Consider the following 11748-nt stretch of genomic DNA (forward strand, 5'->3'; position numbering starts at 1 on the left):
GAGCGTAGAGGATCCTGTAGCACTGAAAGAGTGCTTCCCTGTTAGCACACGTGGTTCTTTTTCTTGGGGCAGGGATAGGAGATTCCTAAGTCGGCTCAGCTGGCTCCTCCCCTCAGTTTCAGTTTCCATTTCCGATTTCTGCTCTCTGCGCTGAGCACAGCGGCACCAGGCTGAGCTAAGCAGGGCCGCCTTGGGCAGGCCTACCTGGTGGTGCAGGCGAGACCCAGGCTGGGCAAGGCGCAGGTGTAGCCTGTGTTACTCCCACCTCCCCCCCCCACCTTTTGGCCACAGCAGGCTTCTGATGGGTTTTGAGGGTGTCCTCCCCCACCTCCCTCAAGTGGGGTGGAGTCCTGGGCAAAGGGAGGTCTCTGTACCGACTGGTCTGGCCAGGAGTTGGGATGAGTGGAGGGCCCAGTGGGTCTGAGTCCCCTGCCATTCCCAGAATGGAGCTGTGGCCCTACCAATGGGAGGTGATCATGCCTGCCAGGGCGCTGGCGCAGCAGCAGTACTTTCCCAGAGTTTGTACTCACGGCAGTTGGCGATGACTGTTAGCACAAACGGTTCTTTTCTCTTGGTTCTTTTTCCTGGGGGGGATGGGAGATTCCTAATTCGGCTCAGCTGTCTCCTTCCCTCAGTTTCAGTTTCCATCTTGGGTCTCCGAGCTGAGCAGAGTGGCACCAGGCTGAGTTAAGTGGGACTGCCCTGGGCAGACCTACCTACTAGAGCAGGTGAGACCTGGGCTGGGCAGGGGGCAGGTGTAGCTTGTGTTACTCCCGCCTCCCTCTTTTGGGCAGAGCAGGGTCCTGATGGGTTCTGAGGGAGTCCTGCCCCACCTCCCTCAAGTGGGGTGGAGTCCTGGGCAAAGGGAGGTCTCTGTACCGACTGATCTGGCCAGGAGTTGGGAGGGGTGGAGGAGTCGGTGGGTCTGAGTCCCCTGCCATTCCCAGAATGGAGCTTCGGCCCTACCAATGGGAGGTGATCATGCCTGCCCTGGAGGGCAAGAATATCATCATCTGGCTGCCCACGGGTGCCGGGAAGACTCGGGCGGCTGCTTATGTGGCCAAGCGGCACCTAGAGACTGTGGATGGAGCCAAGGTGGTTGTATTGGTCAACAGGGTGAGTGGTCTGTCCCTACCCCGCTCCCCCACCACCAAGCAGGGTCTCAGCTCTTCAGGCATCTCCCAGTCCCCACCAGAACTCCAAAGCTGCTGTGGCCATCGATAAGCTCACCTGTCTTTCCACCCTGGCTCAGTACCCAGCCATGTCCTGCGGGTCACCTTACCTCCTCCCTACCCCTGGCCCCAGATTCAGCTCTCTTTTCCCAGCTCATTCTCCACCCCCAGGTGCACCTGGTGACCCAGCATGGTGAAGAGTTCAGGCGCATGCTGGATGGACGCTGGACCATGACAACCCTGAGTGGGGACATGGGACCACGTGCTGGCTTTGGCCACCTGGCCCGGTGCCATGACCTGCTCATCTGCACAGCAGAGCTTCTGCAGATGGCACTGACCAGCCCCGAGGAGGAGGAGCACGTGGAGCTCACTGGTGAGGGCCATGGCCGGGAGGAAAAAGATACGCATCTGGGGTACCTCCTTTCGCCAACCCCAAGGCACCTCCTGGAGTCAAGGTGTTGGGAGTTTTTGTGGGAGTGAGGGGTTGCCCGTTCACAAAATCCCTGCAGGCACTCTAGTAGAAACAGGCCGGGCTATCGTGTAGGATCTTAGGCCAGTCCCTTCCCCAGCTGAGCCTCGGTTTACTAATCTGTGAAATGGAAAGAAATCTTCCCTGCCTGGCGCCTCATCCTGGGACCAGCTGCAGGTTGTGAAGGGAAGAAGGAATTCTTACATCATTGTGGGGACTACTTGAAAGCTGATGGGAGGAAGGGCTTTGCAAACGTAGGTCACAGCCTTCCCCCCTGTGCCCTCAGCCTTCTCCCTGATCGTGGTGGATGAGTGCCACCACACGCACAAGGACACCGTCTACAACGTCATCATGAGCCAGTACCTAGAACTTAAACTCCAGAGGGCACAGCCGCTACCCCAGGTGCTGGGTCTCACAGCCTCCCCAGGCACTGGTGGGGCCTCCAAACTCGATGGGGCCATCAACCACGTCCTGCAGGTCAGCCTGGCCCCTGTGGGCCTCCCACTGCCAGACCCACCAGGGACTTCCCTCCCTCCCTGCCTGCCCTGCCACTACCCCGTCCCCACCAGCCCTACCAGGCTCTCCATGGCAGGGTCTGGCCCCTTCCTCACCTAAGACCCAGCCTCCAATGGTTTCTTATGGTACAAAGAATTAACTCCCGACTCTACTGTGGTTTACAAAGTTCCACGTGATCTACCTCTCCACCTCATTTCCTGCGCCCTCCCTGTTGTAGCTCATCCTACAGCCACACTGGCCTGCCTTCTGCATGTTGAACATGTAGGGCTTGTTCCATCTCGGGGACCTTTGCATTTACCATTTCTTTTGCCTAGAATGCGCTTCCCTTTGAACTTTTCCTGCTGCCTCCTCCTTGTCATTCATTGAACAGCTTAATGCCACCTATTGAAAGTCCTCCCTGATCTCTGCTCTCTGTCATATCATCCAGTGCTATCCTCTTCAGAGCTTGTTAATGCGCTCTGCAAGGTTTTATTGTTTTCTTTTTTTTTTTTTTTGAGATGGAGTCTCGCTCTGTCGCCCAGGCTGGAGGGCAGTGGCATGATTTCGGCTCCCTGCAACCTCCGCCTCCCAGGTTCAAGCAATTCTCCTGCCTCAGCCTCCCGAGTAGCTGGGATTACAGGCACCCACCACTATGCCCAGCTAATTTTTTGTATTTTTAGTAGAGACGGGGTTTCACCGTGTTGGCCATGCTGGTCTCGAACTCCTGACCTCGTGATTCACCTGCCTTGGCCTCCCATAGTGCTGGGATTACAGGCGTGAGCCACTGTGCCCAGCCTCTTTTTTTTTTTTTTGAGACGGAGTCTCTGTTACCCAGGCTGGAGTGCAGTGGCACGATCTTGGCTCACTGCAACCTCCACCTCCCGGGTTCAAGTGATTCTTCTGTCTCAGCCTCCCGAGTAGCTGAGACTACAGGTGCGTGCCACCATGCCTGGCTAATTTTTGTATTTTTAGTAGAGATGGGGTTTCACCACGTTGGCCAGGCTGTCTCAAACTCCTGACCTCAGGTGATCCTCCCGCCTTGGCCTCCCAAAGTGCTGGGATTACAGGTGTGAGCCACCGTGCCTGGCCGGTTCTATTATTCTTTTACTGGTTTATTATCTGCCTCTCCAACTCCAATCTGAGTTCCTTTGTATCCCCAGTGCCTAGAACAAGACGGGCACAGAGAGGGCGAGCAATATTTGAGTAGACGAATGCCCACATTCTCCTGTCCTCAGCTGGGATCCATCCTGCCCCAAATCTTTGCCCATTGTCCCCACAGACCCTCCCTTTCCAGTAAAGTCCTCTGTTGCCCCCAGCTCTGTGCCAACTTGGACACGTGGTGCATCATGTCACCCCAGAACTGCTGCCCCCAGCTGCAGGAGCACAGCCAACAGCCTTGCAAACAGTACAACCTCTGCCACAGGCGCAGCCAGGTACGCGGGGGCGGGGACACGGCGAGAGCGGGAGCCGGTGTGAAGTTAGGACACCTAGGCTTGGGCCCTGACTCCGCCCTCACTAGCTCTGTGACTTCAGGTCACTTGCTATGTATCCAAGCCTCAATTTCTCCTTTCTGTGAAATGGGGCAGATACAGCCCATGCCCATAGCCCGCTCTTTGGATTGACTCAGAAGGCACCACCGGTGTCTGTCACATCACTGTCATGCTGGGGAGTGCACTACAAACCAGAGAGCAGGGATACTTTGTGCTGAGGCTCTACTGAGCCCTCTCTAGTGTGGACACGGCCTCGTGTCTGCCATGACTGGACTGGACAAGGACTAGGTGTCAGGTCCATAACTATACCAAATGTTACACTTGGGGTCAGGTTTGAGCCCATGCTGTGGTCTGGAGGGAGGGAGGGAGTGAGTGAGCAGATAGCTGAAAGAACCCTTGGGGGGCCATAGGCAGGTGAAATGTAGTTTTATTCAGCAGCTCTCTCAGCAGCGGCTCTCTCACACTGTCCACCTTTATCTGGGCTGTCTGCTCCGGCCCTGTGGCTCCTGCTGCCCCCACGCCTGCAGCTGCTCTCCCTGGCTGGCAAGGCCAGCTCTGTCAGGGTCAGCAGCTTAACTCTTTTCCTCTGGGCACAAGCCGGTTCCTGGCTCCCCACTGCCCACCTTCAAGGCGACCGGCTGTCCCTTACAGGGGTTAGTAGCATTATTCTCTCTCTGGGCGCGCCAGCGTGCCCTGCCGTGCCGAGCTGAACCAAGCTCCATGCACAGCGTCAGCAGGGCAGTTTTACCTTCTACTGACAGTAGAGTCCAGTATGAACTTACACAAACAGGTTATATAGCAAGTGGAGTACGTGCCTGCCCCCCAAACTCGCTGAGTCACTCTGGCCCGGATGTCCGCCTCGGCCTATTCCTTGACCAAAGCACGTCCATGTGCCTTACACTAGGCATCACTGTGCCCAGGACAAAGGGTAAGAGCACATCGCGGGTTAGACAGGGCAGGACTCCCCCACACCCTAGCCGGCCTCCCTCTGGAGCTCACACCACAGCTAAGACAGATGGGTGAGGCAGTCGCGGTGTGCTACACGCTGGGGTCAGCACCCCCACTGGGTGCCCATCCTCCAACGTGTATGGGAATCCCCTCCAACTCTCCTCTTGCTCAGGATCCGTTTGGGGACTTGCTGAAGAAGCTCATGGACCAAATCCATGACCACCTGGAGATGCCTGAGTTGAGCCGGAACTTTGGGACGCAAATGTATGAGCAGCAGGTGGTGAAGCTGAGTGAGGCTGGTGAGAGGGGCAGCCCTTCAGGCGGAGGCGAGGATGTGGGACTGGTCAGGGGCGGGGCCTGCCGGGGCGGAGGCCTTTGGGGCGGGGCCTATCCACCCCAGGGGTGGAGTCGAGTGGGACGGCCCTATGGGGCAGGACAGGGGGCGGGGCTGTGGGCCGCTCAGACCCTGCGCCCTCTTCCCGCAGCGGCTTTGGCTGGGCTTCAGGAGCAACGGGTGTATGCGCTTCACCTGAGGCGCTACAATGACGCGCTGCTCATCCATGACACCGTCCGCGCCGTGGATGCCTTGGCTGCGCTGCAGGATTTCTATCACAGGGAGCACGTCACTAAAACCCAGATCCTGTGTGCCGAGCGCCGGCTGCTGGCCCTGTTCGATGGTGAGAGGCGGGAGGGGGCTTCGGGGCCGGGGATGATGGGACCTGGATGCGAGGTCAGAGGCCAGGGCACAGGCGCCAAGGTCGGATGGGAAGGTGCCCGTGAGGATACTGGTGGAGATCCTATTTTTCTAACCAAAATCCAAGGCCATGGGTAGGACTAATTTATTTCCTCATTTGTGAAGGTTTTTGCTTAGTTGTTAAAATTAATTAACATTGTTGACTTTTTTTTTTTTTTAATAGTCGGGGTCTTGCTCTGTCACCCAGGCTGGAGGACAGTTGTGCAATCATAGCTCACTGCAACCTCGACCTAACGGGCTCAAGTAATTCTCACCCTTCAGCTTCCCAAGTAGCTAGGCGTACAGGTGGGCACCACCACTCCCAGCTAATTAAAAAAAATTTTTTTTGAAGAGGCGGAGTCTCGCTTTGTTGCCCAGGCTGATCTCTAACTCCTGGGCTCAAGTGATCCTCCTGCCTCTGCCTCCCGAAGTGCTGGGATTACAGGTGTGAGCCACTGTGCCCGGCCCAGATTTTTTAAAAGGATTAGTTAGGAGTGGTTCCTTTAGACTGAGAGAGTGAAGCTGAAAGTCAGAGGGTGAAATTTAAGGTTGCACATCTCAGCACAGGCTGGGGCTCAAGAGATCTGGGTAGCAGAGGTCAGAGTTAAAAGCTCAAGGGTCATCCTGGTCACTGGGGAGAAGAGGGTCCTGGTCTGAGGTTCTGTACTGTATGACCTTGGTGTGAGGCTGGCCTTGAGAGTGGGCTCAGTAGGAGGCATCCTTTTTTGTTTTTGTTTTTGTTTTTTTGAGAGGGAGTCTCGCTCTGTCGCCCAGGCTGGAGTGCAATGGCACCATCCCAGCTCACTACAACCTCCCCCTCCCGGGTTCAAGCGATTCTCCTGCCTCAGCCTCCCGAGTAGCTGGGACTACAAGTGTGCATCACCACGCCCAGCTAATTTTTTTGTATTTTTAGTAGAGACGGGGTTTCACCATATTTGTCAGGCTGGTCTCGAACTCCTGACCTCAGGTGATCCGCTCACCTCACCCTCCCAAAGTGCTGGGATTACAGGCGTGAGCCAATGCACCCGGCCAGGGCATCCTTAAATGTGTTCTTGGTGCTGCTGTGGGGGAGTTGAGCAGGAGTTCCATCCTTCCCCCACCCCCCACCCCCCACCTTCTGCACGCCTGCAGTCCTATTCCTGTGAGAACCTCCTCCGCCAGTGCCCTCCCCACTCCAAGATCTGAATCCTCTGCCTCTGGGGCTTTTCTTCTTTCTCTTTCTTTCTTTCCCTCTCTCCCTCCCTCCCTTCCTTCCTTTCTTTCCTTCTTTCTCTCTCTCTTTCTTTTCCTTTTTTTCTTTCTTTCTTTTTTTCTTTCTTTCTTTCCCTCCCTCCCTTTCTTTCCTTCTCTCTTTCCTTCTCTCTTTCTCTCTCTCTCTTTCTCTTGCTTTCTTTTTTTTTCCCCCCAGACAGAGTCTCACTCTGTTACACAGCCTGGAGTGCAGTGGTGCAATCATAGCTCTCTTCAGCCTTGACCTCCTAGGCTTAAGCGATCCTTCTGCCCTCAGCCTCCCAAGTATCTGGGACTACAGACATGTGCCACTACACCCAGCTAAATTTTGGGGTTTTCGACAGACCGCAAGAATGAGCTGGCCCACTTGGCAACTCATGGCCCAGAGAATCCAAAACTGGAGATGCTGGAAAAGATCCTGCAAAGGCAGTTCAGTAGCTCTAACAGCTCTCGGGGTATCATCTTCACCCGCACCCGCCAGAGCGCACACTCCCTCCTGCTCTGGCTCCAGCAGCAGCAGGGCCTGCAGACTGTGGACATCCGGGCCCAGCTACTGATTGGGGCTGGGAACAGCAGCCAGAGCACCCACATGACCCAGGTGTGGGCTTTGGGGAAAGATGCTGGCGCTGGGAGGGATTCCATAGAAGTGCGGGGAACAGGGTCTTCAGCACAGAGAGGTGGGGGCAGGGAGACCCTGGGGAAAGAGAAAGTTGACTATCCCCAGGCAGAGGGGCAAGGAGCTAGGGGAGAGGGGCGGACACTGACCTCCCCAGTGCTGGAGCCTCTCCCAGTCTGGAGGTCCTTGGGGGCAGAAGGTTGGGCATGGGGGTCTGTAGGGAAAGAGGTGGGTGATGCAGTTCCTCAGGGCACAGGATCAGGTCTGGGGTCCCTTGCAGAAGACTATGGCTTGAGAGTTTTTCCTAGACTAGAGGAGCAGGGACCCTTAGGAGTCCCTAGGGAAGATAGGGGTTGGACAGTTACCTGGGAAGATGGGCAAGATCCTGGGGGTACCTGGGGATAAAGATGGGATTCAAGTACTCTAGGGAGATGGACCAAGATTGGGAGTGAGGGCTGAACCAGGAGAGGCTACTCTGGCAGGTGGAGTCAGCCTGAGCCTCCTCATGTACCAGCCTCTTTCTCCTCCCTGCCCTCCGCCTGCAGAGGGACCAGCAAGAAGTGATCCAGAAGTTCCAAGATGGAACCCTGAACCTTCTGGTGGCCACGAGTGTGGCGGAGGAGGGGCTGGACATCCCACATTGCAATGTGGTGGTGCGTTATGGGCTCTTGACCAATGAAATCTCCATGGTCCAGGTACTCACATCCTCCTCCACTCAGCCACCCTTATAGGATCCTGTGTGGGGCCCCAGCCCAACTCAGGACACCCCTTGTCTCTCTTCCCAGGCCAGGGGCCGTGCCCGGGCCGATCAGAGTGTATATGCGTTTGTAGCAACTGAAGGTAGCCGGGAGCTGAAGCGGGAGCTGATCAACGAGGCGCTGGAGACACTGATGGAGCAGGCAGTGGCTGCTGTGCAGAAAATGGACCAGGCCGAGTACCAGGCCAAGGTCTGCAGGCAGCCTGCATGTCCTGTGGGAGGGATGGGGAGGAGGGAGCCCCTCCCTGGCAGGTTTCTGACTGCACACATACGTCCCCCTGTCCCCTCTACATCTCGGGGCTAACTTTGGCCACCTAGGGAAGGTTTAAATAAGGGCCGGGGTGGGGCTGCCAGGGAAGGCAGTACCTGGACTCCAGAAGGCCTTAGGAACAGGCCTTGTCCAAGGCTCTTTATTTATCCTTGCCATGAGATACTTTATGTATCTGGAAGAGCTGCATTACAGCCTTTCTGGAACCAGGCAGAGGGGACAAGATAAGTCCACGTGCAGAAGATAAGCCCAGAACTAGGACTTATATCATCAGTTCCCCTGAGGCAGGGCCACCACCATCCTGCCTTGTCCAGGGTGCTCCCTGTTGTCCCAGCATAATTGTTAATGATGCCCCATGACAGATTCACAGAAGCAGCTTTGCCTAAAGTCCTTCAAGATTGAGCAGGAAAGCTTACCCCTCCCACTGTTGCCCCCGACTACTCATACTGTTTTTCTCCATAGCTGTTTTTTTTTTTTCCCCCGAGACGGAGTCTCACTCTGTCACCCAGGCTGGAGTGCATGGCACAATCTCCACCTCCTGGGCTCAAGCAATTCTCTTGCCTCAGCCTCCCGAGTAGCTGGGATTACAGGCATGCGCCACCATGCCTGGCTAATTTTGTATTTTTAGTAGAGATGGGGTTTCACCATGTTGCCCAGGCTGGTCTTGAACTCCTGACCTTGTGATCCACCCGCCTTGGCCTCCCAAAATGCTGGGATTACAGGCATGAGTTACTGCATCATCACAGCAATAGAGCTTCTTTTAAGCTCCAGGGAGGGTTAAGGAAAGTCTCTTCCAGGTACAAATGATCTTAGTTCTTTGGGAACCTTTTGTCCCCCAAGGAACGTTCTCTTAGGCCCCAGCCATGCCTGGTGTCTCCTCCCACCCCAGATCCGGGATCTGCAGCAGGCAGCCTTGACCAAGCGGGCGGCCCAGGCAGCCCAGCGGGAGAACCAGCGGCAGCAGTTCCCAGTGGAGCACGTGCAGCTACTCTGCATCAACTGCATGGTGGCTGTGGGCTATGGCAGCGACCTGCGGAAGGTGGAGGGCACCCACCATGTCAATGTGAACCCCAACTTCTCGTGAGACCTGTGGAAGGGGCTATTGGGATGGGGGCCTGGGAATCCTTCCCATCCAGACAGTGCTTTGAAGCTTTGGGAAGCTAAAGAGCATTGTAGCAAGTACTTTGCATTTTCACAATAATCTGGTTAGACAGGTTTTATCCCTGTCTCCATTTTACAGGCAAGGAAATAGAGGCTCAGAGAGGCTATGTGACTTGCCCAAGTTCCCACAGCCACTATCTGGTTGAGCAAGAACTGGAATTCAGGATACTAAGTGTCAAAAGACCACACATTGACCCTCTGGTCCTACCTATTCTGAAGATATCAAGAGAGCTTGGCCATCCCTGGGCCATCCTCCATCCACTATCTCCTAGAGAGTAACCTTCCCCCATCCTCCATCCATTCATTATGTTACCCTCTGTGTTCCAGGCCACTGTGCCAAGGATCTTCACACAGATTTTCTCAATTGAGGAGGTTGCATTTCAGCTAGGTCTCAATGGGTCTGGTTTGAATGTGAGCGAATGAGAAGGTAACCATGGAGGGCCAGGTGCAGTGGCTCACGCCTGTAATTCCAACACTTTGGGAGGTGGAGGTGGGTAGATCACTTGAGGTTAGGAGTTCAAGACCAGTCTGGCCAACATGTTGAAACCCCTTCTCTACTAAAAAAAAAATACAAAAATTAGCTGGGCGTGGTGGCCCATGCTTGTAATCCCAGCTACTTGGGTGGCTGAGGCATGAGAATCACTTGAACCCGGGAGGCAAGCCAAGATCGCACCACTGCACTCCAGCCTGGGCAATAGAGTGAGACTCTGCCTTTAAAAAAAAAAAAAAAGCGACACCAGTTGACCTGAGTGGAAGGGACTGTGAGTAATGAGATTTAGAAAAAGACAGACTAGCCCATGGAAGATTTGAAAGGTCAGGTGTGAAGGTGTAGCCTTTACCCAGGAGGTTCCTCTTAGGAATCTTGGATAGATTTTAAGGAACAGAATGTCAGGGCAGATTTATATTTTTAGATCCCTCTAGTAGTTGGTGGAAGGATGGCTTGGGATTGGGAGTAAAAATGGAGGCAGAGAGACCCGTTAGGAGACTGTGAAGACCAGGTAACCGATGCTGAGGCTTGAACCTGGGCACAAGGGAACGTGCGATGGAGGCCACACAGGTAGAACTCACCAAAGATTGGATTTCCTGGCCTGGGAAGTCTGTGCCTCTTGACCAGCAGGACGGCCCAAGGTCCAGGCAGAGACTTGGCCGGCAGGAGGGCATGAGATCCGGGGCTGAGGAGGGTCAATGAGGGCTGTGGCCACCCCCCTTCCTCTCCAGGAACTACTATAATGTCTCCAGGGATCCTGTGGTCATCAACAAAGTCTTCAAGGACTGGAAGCCTGGGGGTGTCATCAGCTGCAGGAACTGTGGGGAGGTAAGAGCTTAGGCCACGTCCCAGGCCCCAGAGTCCTCAGCCCCAGTCTTCAGAGGCCCTCAGGGAGCCCTCACTAGGACACGGGAGACAGTCCCACCCCATGGCCTCCAGTCTGAAGAGGGAGGTCCAGCCCCTCCCTAAGGGAGCCCACAGTCTGTGACATCTCAGGTGGGAGGAAAAGGCCCTGTATTCAGGGAATTCCAACTTGAGGAGAGAAGCCCAGTCTGAGGCCAGAGACCCAGACCCTACCCTCTCTGTCTCACCTCCAGGTCTGGGGTCTGCAGATGATCTACAAGTCAGTGAAGCTGCCAGTGCTCAAAGTCCGCAGCATGCTACTGGAGACCCCTCAGGGGCGGATCCAGGCCAAAAAGTGGTCCCGCGTGCCCTTCTCCGTGCCTGACTTTGACTTCCTGCAGCATTGTGCCCAGAACTTGTCGGACCTCTCCCTGGACTGACCACCTCATTGCTGCAGTGCCCGGTTTGGGCTGTAGGGGGCGGGAGAGTCTGCAGCAGACTCCAGGCCCCTCCTTCCTGAATCATCAGCTGTGGGCATCAGGCCCACCAGCCACACAGGAGTCCTGGGCACCCTGGCTTAGGCTCCCGCAATGGGAAAACAACCGGAGGGCCAGAGCTCAGTCCAGACCTACCTTGTACGCACATAGACATTTTCATATGCACTGGATGGAGTTAGGGAAACTGAGGCAAAAGAATTTGCCATACTGAGAATCACGACATTCCTTCCCTACCAAGGCCACTTCTATTTTTTGAGGCTCCTCATAAAAATAAATGAAAAAATGAGATAGAAAATGTGTGGTGTCTTAATTTTGTTGGAATATAATTGGTAGAAAATAAACTGCTTGTATAGTGTGCAATTGGGTACTTTTTAAAAATTGTTTTATTTTTTGAGATGGAGTTTCACTCTTGTTGCCCAGGCTGGAGTACAGTCACACGATCTTGGCTCACTGCAACCTCCACCTCCTGAGTTCAAGCGATTCTCCTGCCTCAGCCTCCCAAGTAGCTGGGATTACAGGTGCCCGCCACCATGCCCAGCTAATTTCTTGTATTTTTAGTAGAGATGGGATTTCACCATGTTG

At 55.0% G+C, this 11748-nt stretch overlaps 1 protein-coding gene across 3 annotated transcripts; it reads left to right on the top strand.

The window, feature by feature from the left end:
* The first annotated feature begins 114 nt into the window (after nucleotides 1–114).
* Nucleotides 115–11461, top strand: DHX58 (DExH-box helicase 58). 3 transcript variants are annotated; one of them, XM_063798576.1, is made up of 14 exons: nucleotides 115–245; nucleotides 636–728; nucleotides 948–1116; nucleotides 1344–1545; nucleotides 1928–2118; nucleotides 3453–3569; nucleotides 4747–4873; nucleotides 5060–5251; nucleotides 6882–7135; nucleotides 7699–7848; nucleotides 7939–8100; nucleotides 9068–9258; nucleotides 10558–10654; nucleotides 10924–11461. In XM_063798576.1, the coding sequence occupies exons 3-14, from the start codon at nucleotides 949–951 to the stop codon at nucleotides 11107–11109; spliced, it is 2037 nt and encodes a 678-aa protein (XP_063654646.1). In that variant the 5' UTR covers nucleotides 115–245; nucleotides 636–728; nucleotide 948; the 3' UTR covers nucleotides 11110–11461. The 3 variants fall into 3 exon arrangements, 2 of the variants coding, with proteins under 2 accessions (XP_063654646.1, XP_016787279.1); XM_016931790.4 differs by having other exon boundaries at nucleotides 134–547; XR_010152866.1 differs by lacking the exon at nucleotides 9068–9258 and having other exon boundaries at nucleotides 128–728; nucleotides 948–1545.
* The last annotated feature ends 287 nt before the right edge of the window (nucleotides 11462–11748 follow it).

Source organism: Pan troglodytes, chromosome 19 (assembly GCF_028858775.2).
Source record: "Pan troglodytes isolate AG18354 chromosome 19, NHGRI_mPanTro3-v2.0_pri, whole genome shotgun sequence".
In the NCBI taxonomy this organism is placed as follows: domain Eukaryota; kingdom Metazoa; phylum Chordata; class Mammalia; order Primates; family Hominidae; genus Pan; species Pan troglodytes.